We start from the raw sequence: 22,286 nt of genomic DNA on the forward strand, positions 1-22,286 counted from the left end.
GTCGTGTGTCATCACACCGTTAGACTTTTTCCTGTGGGGATATGCAAAAGTCTAATGTCTATGCGGACAATACCGCTTCGATTCAGGTCTTGGAGCAAAACATCACGCGTATCATTTGCCAGCTACCAGTTGAAATGCTCGAAGAAATCATCGAAAACTAGACCCAACGTATAGACCATCTGCGACGTAGCCGAGGCCAATATTTGAAAGAGGTAGTCTTGAAAAAATAAGTGCAAAATAATGTTCTTTCGAATAGTAGTCAACATTCCCCATTAACTTTGAAGTGTTTGTGTTTTTCGTTAAAAAAGTAGGAAACCTTGAGATGGATCACCCTTTATATAGCCAAAACTTCGAAGATGTGGCAAATTTTGTAATTTTTTTGTTAATTTTAAAATGAAATATATATGTAATTGCGGTACTCACAACCCGTGGTATAGCATCGTAAAATCGTAAAATTATAAATTTTTACACTTGCTTAAAAAAATTGTTGTTGGATTTCATACAAAAATGAGTTTTACACATTTACAATTCTCAATGCTATGTTTTCGAATCGTTATAACTTATAACTTTATGAGACTTGTGTAAACCCTAAATAATTTTTATCAAAAAGTATGAGGTTGATTCAGTGGGGAAAGACTCTTCTCAGCAAACCAAATATTATAAAAGTAAAGTCTATACAAATACAGAGTGCGTAAAATTTAGAGGATAAGAAAATCCATTTATCTGATTAATCTAGTCTTCGGGGAATATTATCCGCAGAATAAATGAACTTTTGTGTGTTCGTGATGATTCGAATCCCACAAATGAACCCATTATGCTTTAGAAATTAAAATTTTTAGTACCGTAAATTGAAATGTCTAAACAAGAATCATTTCGGTTTGTTGAAAGAGCAGTATATGCAAAGACGTGATGAAAACCTTTAATTTACCTACCTAGACCTATGCTACCACTCAAGTGCTTCACACACTGTAAAGCACATATGAAAACAACTTATTAATGGCAGATTAAATAGCTGATCGTGCAATCCCATTAAGAAAAAATAGGCCATCAACTATCAGCCGAGGTCTAGATTAGTAAGTTACTGAGTGTCCGCACACAGAAGGCAATAAAATAAACCCTCTAACTGCGACCCTTAGGTACATAGACGAATACAATTTCGTAGCTAAGAAAACCCTGAAGACAAACACTTACATAGGTCAGAGTGGCAATCCATAAGAAGCCTTCTGAGTCCCCCACAAGTTTGAAATTGAAAAAAATGTATTATATAAGCTATGCTACATTTATCGATAAGCATAAACGCTCAAACTTTAATTGTATATGTTCGACGCAATATGTAAGAGGAAATAGTTTTATTTATAAATATATCTGCAAAACAAAAACATTCGCAACAAATGAACAACAATGCAAAGTGCATTGATTCCAATTATCATAAACAGAGTTTAGCGAAGCAAATGTCCGATTCGATGAAAGCAGGCCGCCCAGAAGCGCGCGTCCGGAATAGCGTGAGAGATAAGAAATGACTTATCAGCTGGTAGCAAAGCAATAGCTGAGACAATAGCTCACCAAAGAGCAGCAACGCATTGCGAAAACAAAAGCGGAATTAGAGAGCGCGCTGTGAAATATTGCAAAAACCACTCGAGAGCGGATTAAGAGAGAAGACGCAATATAAAGGCAACTTATTAAAGCTAATTGTCAGTTCGAGTGTCAAGCGCCACTTGGCAGACAATACGATTTATAATTTGCCGGAGAACAGTTTGCTAACGCTGAAAGCACTCATAATAAATGCGCGTTTTACACTCAAAATCGTTTACAAAGCAGCGCAGCTCACTCACTTGGCGCTCACGAGCGCGCAGGTTTGGTGGCGCGAAACAAGTTGTTGTAGCGTGCTTTGCGCGAAAAGCGTATGCTGTAAGTTGTAAGCTGTAACCCTTTGAGCTTAGCGCCGCTGCTTGAGGCTCGCGCTGTTTGTATGAGTGCATGTACGCGCGGCTGCTGGCAGTTGCTGAGAGAGTTGCGCTTAAATGATATTGCCAAGTTGTTGCAGAAATTATTTTCTCAGCGTATTTCGAGCGTTAATGGTGTGGCATTTTGCGCAGCGCGTGCAATTTAAATCGAATATAAAGCGTTACCCAGCCGTGACCGTGCGTGTCAGCGTGCGCGCGTGTGTGTGTGTATTAATATTTGAATCAATTGCAATCTATAAGCGAATAGTTCGATTATTTGTCATTTGCGGCAAAAGTGATTTGAAAAGAATTGCAAGAAATGGCTGATATTGTGTGCTAACAACAAAGCAGCGAAACAAAAGACTTAAGCGACGAACGCGTTGGCCTTACGCATAGTTGGCGAAGGTGCTGCGCATGCGCAACATAAACAAATTCTATGAAAGTGGAAAATGATGTTGTTATTGGCTTGAAAACAACTAAAATGTATAAAATTCTGCAATAAACAAAATATATAAATATTCGCTCATAAAAAGTGCATTGGCATGGAAAATGTCTGCAAAAATGATAATTATATATAATCTGTTGGTCGAAAACATACATACATACATATGTGCATTGCAAAATAACACACAAAACAAGTTTCCATAAACGCTGGTGTTTGTGTGCGAAACTCATGTGTCAATTTGGGTCGAGAATATGTGTTTCGGACAGCTTTAAAGCTGAAGAAAAAATACGAAAAAATTAGATTTTGGCGAATTTGTGCAAATGTAACGAATGAGAAATATATTAAAGAGAAAAATAAGTTGGGAGTGCAAAAATTATTAAAAAAAGTAAAATCAAAATTATTTCAATTAATAAAAGCGCTGAAAATAATTTAATTTGTTAACAATATTCATAAAATAATGCAAAAATAAATTGAAAACAAACGTAAAAAATATTATTACTTGGAACAATAAAGCGATACGAAAATTTTACAACAACAAAATCATGAAAAATTAATGCCAGTAGAGCATAAAAATAATTAAACAACAAATACTACACATTTGTTGAGAAATTCCAAGCAGTTTGCTTCAGCGACTGCAGGAACTCGTTAAATTGTGGCAAGTGTATTTCCACAAGGCCTCCGACGAGCTGGCCGGAGCCGCACAGCTGTCATCGCAGCTGCCACTCCCCGTGCAGCACAGCAACTAACACACAGCTTAAGCTGAAGCAATGCGCGCAAGCTGAAAAAAATGTTAAGGAACATTGTGCTACATGCCACCAATTTGTCGATTGTGCAACAGTGCTGAACACAAGCAAATAAAAAGCAAAGGAAAATGCTGCAAATTTTAATGTAAACAACGTTAACCGCAAATATACAACAACACGGCTAACTGAAATTGCAGCGAAGAATCATTTATCCGCAAATCTGCAAGCATCTTACTAGCCTGCATGCATGCAAGTGCATGTGTGTGTGCGAGTGTGCATGTGCTTGTGGCATATTGCACAATTCTTCGCCGTTGTCTGGTGAGCAATTAAGCGCGCTTACAGCGATTGGCAGCCAGCCCGGGCGGCGTACGAGCGCACCACGCCATGCCACTGCCAAGCCGCTGGCCAAGTCAAGCACCTGAACGCTCGCGCCACACAGCTGCATAGCATCCACATATGCTGTGTTGTTGTTGTAATCATATATACAAGTGTGTTGGTGTAACTAAGCCAGTGCTTTTGTGTGTGTGTCCATCACTGCAGCGCATGTATGCCCGCAATACGCCGCAGCTACGCAACAGCAGCACACACATACTCATACAAACATACTAAACGCGCATATAAAGGCACTTGTGTATAAAAAGTAGCCATGAGTGCGCCTGTCTACTGGTTTTGTAACTGCAACCGCTCGCAATGAACTGAAAACCAAAAATAAAAATAAAAACAAAAATTAAAATAAAAACAAAAATACAAATAAAAAGGAAAAAAAGTGCAAAAACAAAAACAAAGCGAAAGAAACTTTGCCAAAAGTTTAAGAAACGAAAAGCACATAAAAATATTTAGCGAAAAGCTAGCAACAACAAACAGTGCTTCATAGTTGCAGGAGAAGGAAAACGCAAAGTCAATAAAGTAGCAGCCAAACCCACACACAGTGCACATCGTATATGTGTGTGTGTCGTGTGACCTATATTCATAGATATAAATAAACTTTAAGTTGTTGTATTGTATTTTTTGTGTTGTTTCTGTTTTTTTTCTTGTGTAACGTGTTAACATAAAATCGCCAAAATTGCTGTGCTACTTTGTTCCAGGATTATGGGGTACATCATGCGGCGCTTTCTGCGGTCGGCCATGATCGTCTTCAGTTGGTTCGTTGTACCCTACAGTCGCTTCACCAACATCAAAGTGAACCGCAAAAAGTTGCCGCCCATACGGAGTCATCTGCTGGAAATACCCGCTGTCGATTTGGCCAAACTGATTCGCAATGGAAAGGTGAGTGAGCTATTTTTGCGCTTTTCTTTTAGTTTTTAGTTTGCTATTCTTGTGAAAATTACTACAAACAACACTGGTTACTCAACGCGCTTAAGTTTTAAAAATATTGAAACATATTAGTATCATAGTTAAGAGAGTACCTACTTTTTCTAGAGTTTTTGAAAAATCAGTTCATTTTTGGTGACAGTAGTGATTTTAATATAACATTTATCATCTAGTCGCGAATTTGAAACTTCTTTATGGCAACTATATGGTATAGTGAACCGATTTTGAAAATTTCTTGAGATATTTTAGCTTTTCTGTTGAGAATAATATATTCAAAATGTCGTGAAGATATCTCAACAAATAAAAAAGTTTTCCATACAAAGACTTAATTTTGACCGGTCAGTTTGTATGACAGCTATATGTTATAGTGATCCGATCTGGACAATTTCTTCCGAGAATATCCCTTTACTTTGGATAATAATGGATGCAAAATTTCGTAACGATATCTCAAGAAATAAAATAGTTTTCCATCCAAGCACCGGATTTTGTTCGAGCAGTTTGAAGGCAGCTATATGTTATTGTGGTCCGATATCCACGCTTCCTATAAATGAGTAGCTTCTTAGGAAGGAAAGCACGTGTGCAAAATTTCAGATCCATATCCCAAAAAGTAAGGAACTAATTTGCGTAAAGATGGGCAACAAACAGAGAGATTAATCAAAGAAGAGAGTAGGTTTAATAAACCGCATTAAAAGCTTCTTCGTCCGCTTAAGCCTGTCTAGTTGCTACAAAACTAAGCCGGTAAAGTTGAAAATTATTTGAATTCTGAACAAAAGAGATATTATTGCATATCTAAGCTTTCGATATACCATATGAACGTCTAGATGCCCTTAATATCAATAGATAAATATTTAATACTTTCAACGTCTACTAACCGATTGTTTTGGCTGGCCAAGAGTTGAAAACTTCAATTCAGTAAAATTATGACTATACATACAGCCGTTGACAGCTAATTAGAAACGTTCCCTTTTTTGTTGGTGGCTGATGAGTATAATGATAAAAAATTTTGATATACCGTTATTTATATTCCTAAAAGTCTTGCATTGTTCGTGCTACTCTATTTACTACTACATTCACACTGTTTTGTAGTTGTGAAGTTAAAGTTCTTTTAATTTTTTCCCAAATAGTAAATGCGTTACGATATAGAAGGTATATTAAGTGCGACAGCTAATTAGAAACCGTTGTTTAAAGAATTAAAATTCCTCAAGGTGTTAACTTTTATTAATAATGTTATTGACTTCTGGTTTTCTGGATTTCTGTTTCAAAGTTGTGGTTAAAAATATATTAAAATGTATTATTCAAGTTTTTTAATGAATAAACGCTCCCCGCCCTACGTAGTTACATTTTTCGCCTTCGTCACTCTAGACAGACGTACAAACAAATTTCGAATCAGGTCAAATGCTCAAAAGAAATTGTTTTCAATGCCCTTAATCATACGTTATAAAGAATTTTAAAACTATTTCCAACGTTGCACGCGAAGGAAAACCCGAAAAACTTTAACAGAAATACACCGCAGAATTACTACCATCTCCCGAGGAGACCCAAAAAAAGAGTTTCACTGACCTTCTACATAAAATTCAAAACGAATATAATGTCCAAATATCCAAGAAAACAATTGCCCGACGTTTAGTCGAATTTGGGTTTCACGGCAGAACAGCACGCATGACGTGTAGACTTTTCCAACGCTTATTGATCTTGGACAACAAATAAATGGAAGTATGTTGTTTGGAGCGATGTAACGAAATAAATCGCATAGATCCTGATGGTCGAAGGCATGTTTGCCGACCAATCTACAAGAATTTGATCGACGCTATGTTTCACGCGTAGTGAGGCATGGTGGAGGATCAGTTATGGTGTGGGAATTTTTTTTTCCTGGGGTGGTGTAGGTCCGCTCCATATGATTGATGGAATTTTAAATAAGGAGAAATACGTCGACATCCTAAAAACTGCCATTCTGCCATGGACTAAGGACGATTTGCCTGTTATATGGAGATTCCAACAAAATAACAATCCAAAGCACACGGCAAAGTCAACACAAAAGTTTTTTGTTGAAAATTCCATGAATGTTTTGGAGTGGCCTGAAGAGAGCACATCTGGGTTGATGTCAAAAAAGCTGTAGGCATCAAAAATATCACAAATATGGACGTTCTTTTTGATGAAATTAGGACGACATGGCAAGCAACACTAGTGGTGTGCTGTCAGAGTCTTATAACGGCAATTCGCCGTGGATGTGAAGCAGTATTAAAGTAAAAGGGTTAAGCAACAAAATACTAACTGAAAGTAAGGAATATTTTTTAATAGCAGTATTTTTTGCTAATAAAAAAAATTTCGCTTCTAATTAGCTGTCGCACTCAAATCGTTGATTCTACACATTTTTATTAAAATCTTCAAAAAAAAAAGGATTTTTAATTAAAATTTTTACTATTAGAGTACCTATAAGTTTAATGTAAACTTCAATAAAATGAGAAAATGAAAAACGGTAAAAATAAGTGATTTATTCGAAAATAATTTCATTTACTTCAAAATAACTCCCGTTTCTAATTAGCTGTCAACGGCTGTATATCGGAAGAATAGAAAATACTTTTGTGATACAATAGAGAAAAATGACTGAACAAAAAGTATCTGTTTAGATCGTTTTTTGAGGCAAATTATAATTAGGCTTTATTTTTTTGTTGTTACAGGTCTGAACAAATATCAACCTATTTAACTGATGCAACAAAAATTTCCTAAATATCTAATCTCAAAGAAGGTGACTGACAATCCAGCTTTCTAGATTATACTCCCATTAACTTAATTTTTTGGGGTATATTTGAAAAGCAATCCTTCGCCCATTGATGGGCTCAAGACAAAAATTGGCGCTTAACTAAAGCGCCTAAGATTTTCAAAGAAGTAACAGAAAACACAGCAAGAGGAGATAACTTTGCTTATTTAGGTCCAACTTCACTGAAATTGCATTGCCCAAATTGTTTGTATAGATTTTGTAACTGGTCGAGTTTTCGTCAAATTTATTCAACCTGCCACATGGACATAAAATATAGAGGAGTCTCTTACGCTACAGTTTGACTACGTTTTCTTTACATTCTTCGACTATCTGCTTGTAATTATTCTATGAAAGATTTAAAAATATTTATTAAGTTGATCAGCAGATTACAGAAAATCAAAATATTTGTATTTGAAAGCAGGAACAGCAAACTTATTGCACCGTTATTTTGCCATCTTCCACAAATTAAGGCAGTTGTTTATACAAATTTCCATTTAGGAAGCTCAGTGGGCATAAAGTGACAATCTAATTGCTCTATGAATAAATCATTATTTAAGATAATCTCCTTATAAGCACGTTTTTACAAAACACATTCAATTTAGTAAGCTTCAACTAATACTCGGTTATATATTCTTATCTTTATATATAAAAATGACGTGTCACGTTATTTGTCCGCGATGAAATCCTAAACTACTGAACCGATTTTAGTAAAATTTAGCACACTGTGTCCAGTTTGAAGCAACTTAGGAGATAGGATAGTACAAATCATTCATATATAAAAAATACATTGAAAGCTCTATTAAGTGGACATCTTCATTATCCATGCAGACTAGCCGGTCTCACAATTTGTTGATCTTTATAAAGTACGATCTATTCAACGGACAACTCTATTAACTGGACAGAAAGGCTGGTAACCAGACATTTTGAAAGCAGTCTTAAATTCGTTATTTTTTCAAATGAAATTTTTTTGCATGAACATGTATAAAATTAAATCTCAACTACAATCCCTTGGATTCTTATACCGACAAAAACGTTTTCGCCTTTATGCGTAAATAAAGTCACTGTATTGAATAGTTTATTATATGAATAATAGCATAAAATGTGTACCACAGCAACGCGTGGCCGGATCTACTACCGAACTTAACGTTTTTTCTTGTTTCCAATAAAATTTTTTTTGCATGAACTTATATAAAATTAAATCTCAAGTACAATCGCTTGGATTCTTATACCGACAAAAACGTTTTCGCCCTTATGCGTAAATAAAGTCACTGTATTGAATAGTTTATTACATGAATAATAGCATAAAATGAGTACCACAGCAACGCGTGGCCGGATCTACTAGTTTTCATATATATTTTATTTCCCCATTTTCGAGAATATATTCCTTGATTTTCATTTTCTCACTTTCACTTCGTTCTATTTTGAACGGTTTAAACGCCAAATAAATTATTAGAATGTATGAATGAAATTTTGTTTATTTAAATTCGTCATATTTTCATACATATGTATGTGTATGATTAAGCATTTATTTGTGAATTCCCAGACGGCCGACAGACCGGTTTAGTAAATGAATTTGGCATAAATTAATTAACTAAAATTTCATGTTGTTATTTTCACAAGATCTGTAATACAAGTTGTGTAGAGTGTAAAAAGGTGGCGCGCCTATGGGCCCTTTTTTAAATAAAAGGTATGAAAACGCAAGACTGACTTTTTAATTTTGGCTTTAAATATTTACTGAATTTATTTTTTATTTAAAATATTTTTTATTTGTTTTGCCAGATCACGTAAATGATAAAGCCAGCCATATATGTATGTATATGTACTTCACAGTCGCAAGATCCTCTGACTCTGTGTAAAACGCAAAAGATCAAGAGCTCCCCTAAACTCTCAGCAAGCTTCTTGTTTTCCTAGTTATAACCACTATTCACTGTCTAAAAACCTTGCCAGGAGTTAATTGGTGAGGTGGTTTGGTAAAAACGAGATAGAAACTTCTCAGAACTTCCTCTTTGAACATCCTGTTTTTGCTGCGAAGGTTCCAAGGCGTTGAATCTCAAACGTTTAGCAATCCAGAAAAATTAATTGAGACCAAAATCAAGCATCTAAGTAGTTTAAATAGTAAGTAGTGTATCAAGGTGGTTTATTGATATAGGAGTATTTAGATCCACTTTTAGGAATTTTTGAGTTCTAGGAACCACAAGTGAGTCGTGCAGAGCTGTACAAGTGTGATCTCCAAATCAGGAATCATTAAAATCAGAAATAATTAAAGATGTATGCAGACCAAGAATAACGAATAAGTCACCAAAAACCGTCCACAAGACCCATACTAAACCGGTACAAACCCTTATATACATATATACAAGTATGTCTGGTCAAAGAGAGTCAAGTCGGCAGCGTTCTACCAAATTTGGCAATATTTTCTGCTACAACAGCAACAAATCAGGAAAAGCTTCTAGCACTTTTGCATGTACAAGTATATCTCGTACTATTATTACGACTTAGCCATGAAACCTACCTTCAGCATTTACTAACAAGTTTCAGAATGGAAGCATATACATACATAGTATGCTAGCTATAAACACACAGAAATATGTTTTAGTTTCTCTAAGCGTGTCTAAATTAGCATTACTGCCAATCAGAACGCTTAAATAATAATTATGAAATAATATTCGAGTATTGGCTAGAATTATTACTTCGTATTTACGTTCGTTCTACCACAATTTGTAATAATTAACTGCTAATTACTGCAAAAACAATACTAAAATTCTAGTGAAACATTTAAAGCCGAATGACTTTGGCATCAAAGCAGACTCATGTAAAGCGGAAAAATACTACAAAACAAATAATAAATACGAATAATGAGCACTTTTCCTCTCACTCTGAAGCGGCAGTTAGAACAGAACATGAACTTATTACTTTAGTAATTCAAATGATCGGCAATTAAAATGATTTGTTATGATTACTGCGGCAAACATTAAGACAAAACTGCGTTTAGCACGAAGGAATATTTTAAATATCCGTATTGATTGGCATAGGAGAAATGAGGTTGGTTGAGATCTAATACAAGTAAAGCAAGTATATTATACACGGTATGGACTGCTTAACTGACTAAATTTGAGATCTAGCTAGAATGTATGAACCAATATTACTCAATATTGTTGCAAAACCGTATTACGGTTCGAAATATTCACATTTAATTTTGGAAAGATCTCTCTCATTAATCGTTATGTAGGTATATAGGGTTTACGGAAGCCCATAGTTATACTCTTGCAATATGTTGCTGCAGTGTACAGTAGTTTTGTTCACCAAACGGTTGTTTGTAAAGGGTGATCTATTTCGAAGTTCTTTCCTAAAAAAAAACAGAAACTTTAATTTTAGTGGGGGTTGTTTATTATCATTCGAAAGAACAATCTTTGGCATTTATTCCTTGAAAATAATCTCTTTCAAATGTTGGCCACGGCCTGAGTTGGAGCGGACTTAAGACTTTACATATCCTCACAGGAAAAATTTAACGGTGTAGTGTCATACGATTTTGGTGGTCAATAGATCGTTATCGTGGTTATCTCCTCACCTTAATGTTCTCTCAATAAATCCATTGATTAATGCGAATCGTGGGAAGTGGCGTCGTCATGTTGAAATGTCGACAACACGAGCTTTAATTTCAGACATCAAATAATCGGTTATCATGACGCGATAACTGCTACGTTCTCACCGCTATCATTTTTGAAGAAATATGGACCGATGATTCCACCAGCCCACAAACCACACCAAACCGTTGTTTTTTCTGTCTGAAATGGCAGTCTTGAATATTTTCGAGTTGCTCTTCGCTACAAATGCGGCAATTTCGCTTGTTTACATACCCATTGAGCCAGAAATGGGTATTATCGCTGAACAAAATTTAGCTCGAAAACGTCGGATATTCTTGGAACTTTTCAAGAGCCCATAGAGCGAAGCGATGTCGATTGGGAAGGTCAACCGGCTTCAGTTCTTGCACATGTTGTATCTTGTCAAGTCGCCAAGTCGTTCTATGTCAAACGGTCTTCGTGTACACTCTCAGCTGGGCTATTCGGTCGCATATTATCCAATAAAATAATGCTGGATCTCAAGGTGGGTGATGGTGCTGCGAATAGTACGCTCAGAAGTTCTGATTATAACATTATTCAAATGACCTCCACGACTTTTTTTGCAGGAACGAGTTCGATGAACTCAATTTTTAAGTAGTTTTTCCACTAAATCAAGTCATCTATTATGAATACCGCGCTCAATATTGATTACTACAGCTTGAAGAGAGTCTGGTTTATTGCTAAAGACTCCAAAAAAACTCACGAGAACTAGTCTGGTATTGTTAAATCACAACTACTTGAAGGCCATTCAATCTCTTAACTCTATGTGGTAAGCAGCCGCGACTTGTTGAGACGCTGTTGTCAAGATCAACTTCTTGCAATCGCGGTCATATAAAGTGTCACCAGTTTGATTTCGAAAGAAGTACGAACTAATGATCGCACCAGACCAAAAACCACAACAAACTTTCAATATAGGTGTATGCATTGTATTGTTTGTCATGATTAATTAGTGGACTTTCGTCGCCCCAGAATCGACAATTTGTTTATTTACCGCACCAGTCAGATGAAAAAGAACCTCATCGGAGAAGATAATTTAAAAACAAGAAAAAGCGTTAACTTCGGCTGCATCGCAGCTAATATACCCTTCAAAGGTCTCCAATGCAAGCGTTTGACTCCGATCGTTTAGTTTGTATGGAAGCTACATGCTATAGTTTTTTCAACATTCGGAGATTACATTGTTGCCTTAGAAAATAATCTATACCAAATTTCGTATATATGTTGTCAAATGCAAAAGTTTTCCATGCAAGCAGCTATATGCTACAGTATACCGATCTGAACAATTTCTTCCGATATCACATTATTATCTTAGAAAATAATCTGTGCCAACTTTTGTGAAGATACATTGTCAAGTGTGAAAGTTTTCCATACAAGAACTTGATTCCGATGGTTCAGTTTGTATGGCAGCTATATGTTATAGTGCTCCGATATCGACAGTTCCGACAAATTAGCAGCTTCTTGAAGAGAAAATGACGTTTGCAAAATTTCAAAACAATATCTTAAAAACTGAGGGACTAGTTCGTATATATGTATACAGACGGACAGACGGACATGGCTAAATCGACTCAGCTCAACATACTGATCATTTCAACATATACTTTATGGGGTCTCTCACGCTTCCTTCTGTTTATTACAAATTTCTTGGCAAACTTAATGTACCCTTTTCAGGTTAAAAAAAAGTTACTGTTTTCAGATTTTTTCAAGCAAAATCAGCAATATCACGACTTTTAAGGTTGTTGCAAGCCTTTTCAAAAATCAGCCAGGTTGTGGTATGAGACGGTCCCAAAGCTTAAGAACGTGTTGGAATCGACAAATTACGGCCTTCAGCAACACTTGCTTGAACGGCAGCAATATTGTCATTACTTTGAACGGTCTTTGTCTTATTGGCACCTCAGCATTATGCAATGTACGCTCGAAATTTTCAACAATGCGACGAATAGCACGCAAAGGTGAATGATTATCACGACCATAAAATGACAAAAGCGTACGAAAAGTTGCAATTGGAGAACGATTATTTTGAGAATAAAATTGAATAGTTTCAAAACATTACATAAAACTTTCCATAATGAAACTGTAAACATTACTGAATACGAGTATAATGAAACAAAAAATTACAGATCATGGCATACTAAAAATTGGCGAAACGACAATTAGAAATCATATCATTCTTATTGGAAACCCCGGTACCAAGTTTTATATTTCGAAATCCTGGTTGGAAATTAAATTATATTATATTAGATATTAGAAGACTCCATTTTCGAACTCTACAAAGAGGACGGCATGAAAATGTTTCGAACATATTCTTTGCCACTCTAAGTTCGGCCGGAATTCGGCCGTCACCAACCCACCAAGGGCGCTAAACTCAGCTACAAACCTCGAATTTGACACACAGCTTTTCATTGTGGTATACTATGGGGTTTAATTATTTTGAATTTGGATGTTGCTCTGAACATTTAATAAGTTTTCTCGACTAAACTTAATGAGACGTAAGCATTTCATAGATTTTAGGTATTACAAACAGCACGAAATTGTTTAATTTTTATGCAAATACTAAACAAGCCGCCACGAAAAGGCTTCGTAAAATGATCCACGAAAATCAGATATATATATTCCTATTCGTATCATTCCAAAAACATACAAAAAATTGTTGTGACACTTTGCTAAAACAAACTTATAAAATGTGGAGTCTATGCTCTTGTATTTCTATCTTCTACCAATATATGTAAATAATAATAAAATACAACAAAAATAAACGATATTTTCTTGTGATTGCATCAATATGAAAATCGTGAGAAACGTTTACGTAACTGAAACGTGCCACACGCCACAAACGTCACATAGTTGCAAATGTTATGACTTCATTTATAAACATTAGGGTGCGCATTATACTATATAATATCATATAAAATAAAATAAATTGTTGCAGAATGATTTTTGAGAGCATACTTGCATAGACTGAAATAAACAACTTTCACTGAGAAAATTATGTTATAATTTCTTTAGTAATTATCCGGATGAAAAAAGATTCGGATTTTGCCGGGTCCGCATCTTTGCACTTTGGCCTCATGTCCAAAAAAACATATAAAAACAACAACAAAGTTATAGAGTTGAATTTGATACAAGAGTGAAATCGGTTTTAAATCTATAGCTTCTGAAGCAAACTTGTTCAGAATTATCCACCGAACATTTCCCGCATACGCGATTTTGTAGCAAAGTAATCGACCCCCTCTAATAACCATTTACTTAAATGCTACTGATATTTTTTTTAACAGATTTTAGACCTTTTTACCAGTGTGAATGGCTCAAATGACAAAAAGCAAATTATTGTCAAAAATAAAAGTAAAAATACTTATTTATTATATATTTTAAAAACTTAAACATTTTCAATAATTCATAATAGTAAGGGTCGAAACTAAACAGTACTAATTTTTTTTTGATATCAACTGGTTTGACCGCCAATGCATGGCGAATCGAAGGCGGCTATTAATATGCGCGCTGATTATCTCAATGTAAGTAGCTAGCAATTGAGTTTCTGTTGATACCGCAAAATTCGTATAAGTGTTATTGAAGCATCCTAATAAATATATTTTTCTTCAGTGGATTACAAGATAAGACAATCACATATTGAGATATGACAAAAGTGGCATAAATCAGTGATTTTTCATTTAAATTTTGGCTGATATTTCAGTTTTCAAATTTTAGTTAGATCGCTTGAAGTTCAACAGTAGAACCTAACCTAATCTAAACTACTTTGCTGAAAATTTTGATAATCTTATTCATAGATGATTTATGTATTTATTTCACGATACTTAAAGTGTTACGAGAAATATACGAAATCAAAGCTCGTAACCGTGATGAACTATTATAACATTATATATTAATATTTTTTCACTAGAGGTATCTATACTGACTTAATCACTTATTTACATATGCTCAAATTACACATAAAACTGTAAATATTGGTGTTATTTTATCGTATGATAAAAATAATCTGATTATATCTCTAAATCCAGCGCTTGCAATATGCCATTGGTCGACATTAAGCCGGGCTTTACAATTATTGGCACTTATGTGCAATTATTGTCGCTTTAAATATGCAAATATGATTAAATTCAATGATATCAGCCATAAATAACGCTTTACTAGATGTGAGTGATACATTTCCATTAAATGCATAATATTGTGATTTTGGAATTATAGTAACACTACTATATTTCGTTCACTTAGCTGAGCTTATTATTAGGGTGAGGTGTATGATACGGTTGACGCGACGAAATGACTTCCGAATGTTTGTCAGTCCTTCCGTGTCGGACATTTAATATGTTTATTACCAATACCTCGTTAACTACTAAAACTATGACACTTGATATAATGGGTGAGAGCATTTAGTTTGGAAAAAAAATCGGCTGATAACCACGTTAATAGAGGGAAGAATAAAGCAGATTGGCCTAGTAAATTAGTACCGTTTATGAAGTTCTCCGTCACTCTGTTTGTCCTTATAGACCATATAACTTCTCTATAACTTCTCATATGTCCTCTTAACCGAACAGTGCGCTGTTCACTTATGGGGAATTGGCAAAAATGTGTCTTAAAATGTATTCTTAGAGTCAGATGCTGTAATTTTGAACTATATTTCTATTTGAACGAATAAATGCAAGCCAAAGTCAGTTGGGAGTGATTGAATGAAAATTATATCATTAGTTTTCCAAGCACGGTGGCTGTGCGCCAGTGATCATTTTGGGTATTGTTCTGAAAGAAAACTTTCTCAAAACACGACAAATTATCAAGAATTTAAAAGAGCGGGAACTATAAGTTGTACACAATTTCCTTTAAACATTTTAAGATTAAGGCGATTGCATAATAAAAAAAATATTTCAAAATTATTACAAATTATAATTACATTTTATTTTTGAATTTTTAATTAGACAAAAACAAATGAGTCAAATAAATGAACACATTTTAAATAATTATTATCGTACAATAATATCTATATACATATATAGGTGGAAGTAATATATATTTGTATATATGTATGTATACCTAATACTTAAAGCAAAAAAGACTATTTCCAAGTAAATACACATACGGATAACGATAACCTCAAATGACAGTGCCGTAACACAATGTACAATGTAGTACAAACGGTGATTATAAACTCAAATATATACTCTACACTGTATACGGTCAAACATACATATTATACTTATATAACAGAATGATGATGAATATTACCTAATTTGTGCCCTCATTCGAATAGAAGAAAGTATTTTGTGTGAAGAGAATCTGTGAGTTTACCAGAAATATTTCGATATTTATGGAGATTTATGGAAAAATCAAGACAGTTGCTTAAATACTTATATATAGCTGCCTTACCTACTATACATGTTTGAATAGTTTTCGACATTCAGCGACATGACACTACCGAGTGAAGAGCAGTGTCAACCGACCTGCCTTTGCTGTAGACATGTCCACCGCTAGACATCATATTCCTTGCTACCTGAACAAGCTAGAGTTGATTGTGAACTGCCGACAGAAGACTGATGTTCTATTAATGCTATTCTACAAGTAGCATGCTTATTATTAATATCCAGTAAATAGACGTATAACTTTTATTAAATAATTATTTTCCTAGAATACCCGCAGATTTGAGTTTTGTGGCCCAACTGTTTATGAATCAGCATAAATTTCCTCCCACATTATTTTTCATTCGAGCTTCTTATAGATGCTTTTATTTTTTTTAACGCTATACTGTAGCAGCTCCACATCGGATATAGAAACGAAGATACTTTTCCTTTCAACATATCTGCCTTACAGTTTACAGCGCAGAAACTTCAAATTTAATGGCAAATATTTATTACATGAATGACATGTTTTGCTCCAAGGTCAGAATCGAAGCGGGATTGTCCACATAGACTTTAGAATTTACATACCCCTACAAGAAAAAGACTAACAGTGTGGTATCAAACGATCTTAGTGACCAATCGACCGCCCCAAAAGGTAAAATCTTCTCACCTAAATGTTCTCTCAATAAATCCATTGATTGATGCGATGTGTGGGAAGTGGCACCGTCTTGTTGAAACCAAATGTCGCCGAGGTCACGAACTTCAATTTCAGGCATCAAATAGTGAAATGCGACAACTTTGCTTGTTTATCCATTGAGCCAGAAATGGACCCCATCGCTAAAAAAAATTTGGCTCGAAAACGTCGGATCTTCTTGAAACTTTTCTAGAGTGCATAGAGCGAAGCGATTCGCTTGAGAAGGTCGGGCGGCTTCACTTCTTACACCAGTTGTATTTGTACGTTTTCATGTCGTTCCATACGTCATTCAGTCCGAGTTGCTGCGAACGGCGCCGAATGGACTCTGCACGGTCTGCGCGTATACTCTCAACTACGGCTGCTATATTCTCTTCACAGCGTGCTGGACGTGGTCTACATGGTCGCATATTATCCAATAATGAATGTTGTTCAGGCGTAAGTAAGTCTTTTCATCAGAAAATGCCAAACAATACTGAACAAAAATAACATGACAGCTTGACACGACTCACTCGTGATATGTCAAATAAGACGCTTCAAAAAAATACCTCTACTTGGATCCCCCCTTTATAAGTATTAAACATATGTATTTACTTTGACAGCTGATTTGACAGCTAGCTGCTGAGTAACTGCGATAGCTCTAAAAAACACACCCTATACAAATATATAGTCAAATGTAACTGTTGCAATTTATGAAAATTGTGGATAATTTTGCAATCCTTTTATGATTGTGTCGCAAAAACTGGCGTTTCCATTATCTTAGCCAAGTAATAAGCCGACAGGCAACAAATAACAATGCAATTGCATATGCTGTTATACATATATAGGTATATACTTTGTATATGTCTGTTTGCTTGTTGCTAAATAATTGGGTTGCTCTTCACGCTCAATGGTTTCGATTGTTTATGCGCGCGTGCGTCGTGCATTTGCTCATTCATTCAACGATGTATGAAATAAATTGACAGTCGGTAGATAAATGTGTGTATTGTAATAGCTACAGGTATTGTAAAAGACGTGCTCATAAATATTATTTCTTAAAATATATGTACATACTTATATGCATGAACTACCTATGCAAGCAATATACCCTAAACACCATATCCATATAGCATATAAGTAATATAAAAATACGATAATAAAAATAATGCTCTTGTAGGGAAAGGTGTTGTATCGGACATGATGTCTTCACGAAATTTGATATGGATAATTGCCACGTCATAGGTACAATATCCGAAGAAATAGTTCAGGTCGGACTACTATAGCATAAAGTTGTCATATAAACTGACCGACTAAAATCAAATTCTGTGAAGGGTATTATAGTTTCGGCGCAACCGAAGTAATCGCTTTTTCACTGTTTTCTTTTAACTCTAAGAAACAAAATTTACCTTGATTGACCGCCGTCGCTTGGTCAGAAACAATGTAAGTGAGCGACAAACAAATATGTTATACTTAAGTACATATGTATATGCACACATAAGTATATACTTTAGTATATTTACTATACACAATCCAAGATTATAATGGCAAAAACGAAAAAATATTTTGCAGATTCGTCATTCTAGGTAAATATGGATCTATACATGTACATATATGTATTTATACATAAATACACACATACTATATGTATACATAAATAAAGGCTTGCACTGGTCGAGCCCAACTTGCTATCAAATAGTCAAATAAAAATAAAAGCATGCCAGTTAAATTGAAAGCCAGTCTTGTTGCCAGACATTTTGACGCTGTTTACTTCACAGCTTTTAGATACATACAGGGTGGGGCACAAATCGTGCTACAAAAAGAAACCGTAATAATAAAATTTTGTTTTAACAATGTTTACTTTATTTTTTTTTTATTGTATAGCAAATTTTATTTTTTTGGACCTCCATAGAAAAGACTACTTGGCTTCACAAAGGAGTTCACGTGCGATCCTTGATCAGCCACCTAACGAAATGACCTCCATGCTCAGCCACGCATATACGACACCTGATTAGAAAATTATTCATTGCGGCCTGTAGGGTTGAAGTCGGGATTGCTCCAATTATCGATTTAATGAACTGCTTCAATTCAGTCAGATTTTTTGCGTTTTGCTTTACACACCTCTTGCTTAATATAACCCCTTGGGAAAAAGTGTGCTGCAGTCAGGTCAGGCGATCTTGATGTCAGCGAAATGTGGAGTTTCTTGATATAAAGTTGTTTTCAAAGTTCCATTGGAGCGCGCCAATAACCCGTGTGGCTATGTGTGCAGTTGCACAGTGGGTGAAGTTCCGTCGCGTGGATTACTTCTTGATTTGATTCACTCTATACACGACAATTTTGCTTGTTTTCATTTGCATTTCGATCAAAATGGCACTCATCAGACATAAACAGGCAATTTATCAAGTTATTCCAGGCGAATAGACAAATCTAGAGGGTTTAACGGGCTTGATATTTGAACTTTGTATGGGAACAGCTTTAGGTCATCATGAATTCTCCGTTGTAATGAACGTCTGTTAACTCCAAGTTGCGCCGATAAGTTGTGAGTCGAACTCTTGCCTGAATTGACGATGCAACAGCCGTGATTGTTTCTTGAACACAAACGTATGGCTCTCGATGATATAATCTTTTACGATACTTGCAGATTTGGTAAACATGTTTACCAACCTCATAATGCTCCACCTACGTGGGAGAGTGCCGCCAAATCCCGTCTGAATTCCCTTTGGACGGAAATGACTGACGGCAACCGTTCCAAAAACGTTCCAAACCCTCTTTTCGGTATGCCAAGTATGCAGTTCTAAAAAAGTTAAATAATAACCTGCCAAATAAAAGCACAGTAAGTCGTTTACTCACACAGGAAAAATGTAATTACGGTTTGTTTTTGTAGCCACCCTGTATATGTATATATATAAAGGTATGCATTTGCATTGTGTGCATGTATATTGCCAATTGTTACGTTAGTGCCGTTGATGGACGACCTCCATTCGTATCAATATCGCACGCGAAAAACAACAACAACAACAACGAACAACAATTAGACAAACATGTGCACACATGAACTTATGCACCAAGGCATTTATACAAATATGAAGCGCCGCCGCCGCCGCCTCTATTGTCGCTGCTGTCAGCCGCTCATCCATTTGGATTAGCCTCTAAGCTTGGCGTTTGAATTCACGCATTTGTCTACGATTACATTTGCTCTCGCAACGGAGCTTGCAATTTCGATTGCGGTCGCTGCCCTACATAAGCGTTTGAGGTCGTTTCTTGCCAGCGCTGAAGGTAGTGAGCGTGTGATGCGTCTGTCATTGGCATTCTCATTAATTACGATTACATATTTTGACATATGACATTTAAATACAGTTATGCATACACTTTGTTTCATTGCTATAAAGACATTTTATTTCTGTGAAATGCTGAAAAAATGTGTTCCCATTCCAAAACATTATGTTATTTTGAAACTCTATGGTAACTCTAATAATTCTATAAAAACAAATTTTTTTCTAAGCGTTCTTTTCCTGCCATTATAGGTAGCGGAATGCACTGAAAACGGTATTCCATTGCTATAAAGGCACTCTCAATATCATTTAAGCCAACATTTTTTGCAATCTTCGCAACAGTTGTTAAAGTCTAGTCAGAATAGTCTTCACTCGATTCAAAACTGCTTCCACGAAGCGGTTGTTTAAGCATGCTGAATAGTCAAACAGGTGAATACGGTGGTTGGGGCACGATATTGCTTGAAAATTTGGCAAAAAAATCACTAAGAATCAATGCAGTATGCGACGCATAACACTTAAATGGTATTCCTTGCTGAAAGTTTGGTAGGTCGGAAGGAGTTCGGAGTGCACCACACCTCGATAATCGAAGACAGCTGTATTTTTAAATTGCTTTGAAGTGGGTTTTTCGGCTTTGGCTCACCTTTGCCAAGATATTCGGCTGATTGATCGTCTGTTATCGAGTCAGAAGCACAGTTTCAAGACTTATCGCCAGTAGTACCTAATATGTTTCATGACATCCTGATAGTCGGAAAGCATTGTTATACAGACGTTCACGCGACGCTGTTTACCAAAAAATTAAGTGATTTTGGAACCCATTGTGCTTTCAGTTTCATTAGGCTCTAATGATCTTTCAAAATGGTCTTCACTGATCCGTCAGATATTCCAACGATGCCAGTAAGATCACTGACTCTTAATTTTGGAATCTCAAGCACCAATTCCTCTATTTTATTGACATATTGATCATCAGTTGCTGTTAATGGCAGTGGTTCGTCGACAACGCATTCTCGACCCTCTTTGAATAATTTGTGCCATTAAAAACACTTACTCGCGACAAACAATTATCACCGAAGGCCTTTTCAACATTCGCAACGTTTCGGCATCAGAAATTTTATTGCTTACAAAAAATTTAATGGAACTTCTTTGTCGAATAATTTCAACCGAATGCACTTTATGTGCTTCAGAAAGACTAGCGCATACTAAACACTAATAATTATTTTAATGTGGCATTTGGGACAGATGAAAAGAAAAATACACTGTTAGTGCAACAGGAAGTTTGGTTTGTTCGGGATAGATATACATATATATGTGGATTGATCTTGAAACTCTCGGAAGAAACTTGCCAAACATCTGTGAATTTTTATGCAAAAAGAATAGTTGGCAGATATAGATGACATTATACTCTTGATACAAACTAAAATTTATTTCCAATATTCGTAATGAAGATATATGCTATATTAATATGATTCTAAGTGCAAGTCTGATCAATTCAAATAAATTAAAAAATAAAAAAAATTAATTTAAAAAAAAATCAAATTTCTTTACTGGACAAATACCAAAAATAAGAATTCTTCTCGACCAAGCACATAAAAACTATTCAAGAGCCAATTACAAACAAATATAATACATATAATAAATACATACAAATATACATTATATAAATGTCGTAAATATAAAAATATATTTACTTATACTTATATATTTTAAATATTGCTAAATTTTTAGACCGAAACCGTCAGCAAGCTTCCAAAAATTAGTCAAGCAGAAAATGAAAATTTTCCCTTTACGGGAAACAAAGCGCATTAAATAAATAAGTTTATAAAAGAACAAATATTGGATGGTGACCCACAAAGATCACACAATCTTACATGAAATCTCTTTTTCCTAATGATTTCACAGTGCATTGGAAGCCTCTATTTGTTCTGGAAAAGGGTCTAAAAACCTTATGTACTACATATGACGACTTCAATATTCGTGAGAAGATAATAATTCTTTTATACTTGTATATTCCATATTAGGTATATTTACTGTTCCCCCGAAAACAACGACAAAGGAATTGTCCACCAACTTAGGGGAAAAACTACTAAACAGAATATGCTAAAAACTATAGATGAATGAGAATGAGTGAAAGTAGTGATTATATGGGATTCATACCGGACTAACGTCTTCATAGCAGATTATAGGTTGACTA

At 35.2% G+C, this 22,286-nt stretch overlaps 1 protein-coding gene and 1 long non-coding RNA gene across 4 annotated transcripts in view; one reads left to right on the forward strand and one right to left on the reverse strand.

The window, feature by feature from the left end:
- The window catches only part of LOC120767087, an 87,219-nt gene that overhangs the window by 45,712 nt on the left and 19,221 nt on the right, over positions 1-22,286 (reverse strand). The gene's annotated exons all lie outside the window — the stretch shown is intronic.
- LOC120767084 (fatty-acid amide hydrolase 2) overlaps positions 1-22,286 on the forward strand; it is a 56,384-nt gene that overhangs the window by 27,128 nt on the left and 6,970 nt on the right. For 2 of the 3 annotated variants that reach the window (XM_040092954.1, XM_040092955.1), the window contains one exon: positions 4,217-4,397. In XM_040092954.1, the coding sequence (XP_039948888.1) occupies positions 4,217-4,397 (181 nt within the window). Of the gene's footprint in view, positions 1-2,063; positions 2,168-4,216; positions 4,398-22,286 lie in introns of those variants that run through there. The other variant, XM_040092953.1, reaches the window with a different exon arrangement.

The sequence above is a fragment of the Bactrocera tryoni genome, chromosome 1 (genome assembly GCF_016617805.1).
Source record: "Bactrocera tryoni isolate S06 chromosome 1, CSIRO_BtryS06_freeze2, whole genome shotgun sequence".
In the NCBI taxonomy this organism is placed as follows: domain Eukaryota; kingdom Metazoa; phylum Arthropoda; class Insecta; order Diptera; family Tephritidae; genus Bactrocera; species Bactrocera tryoni.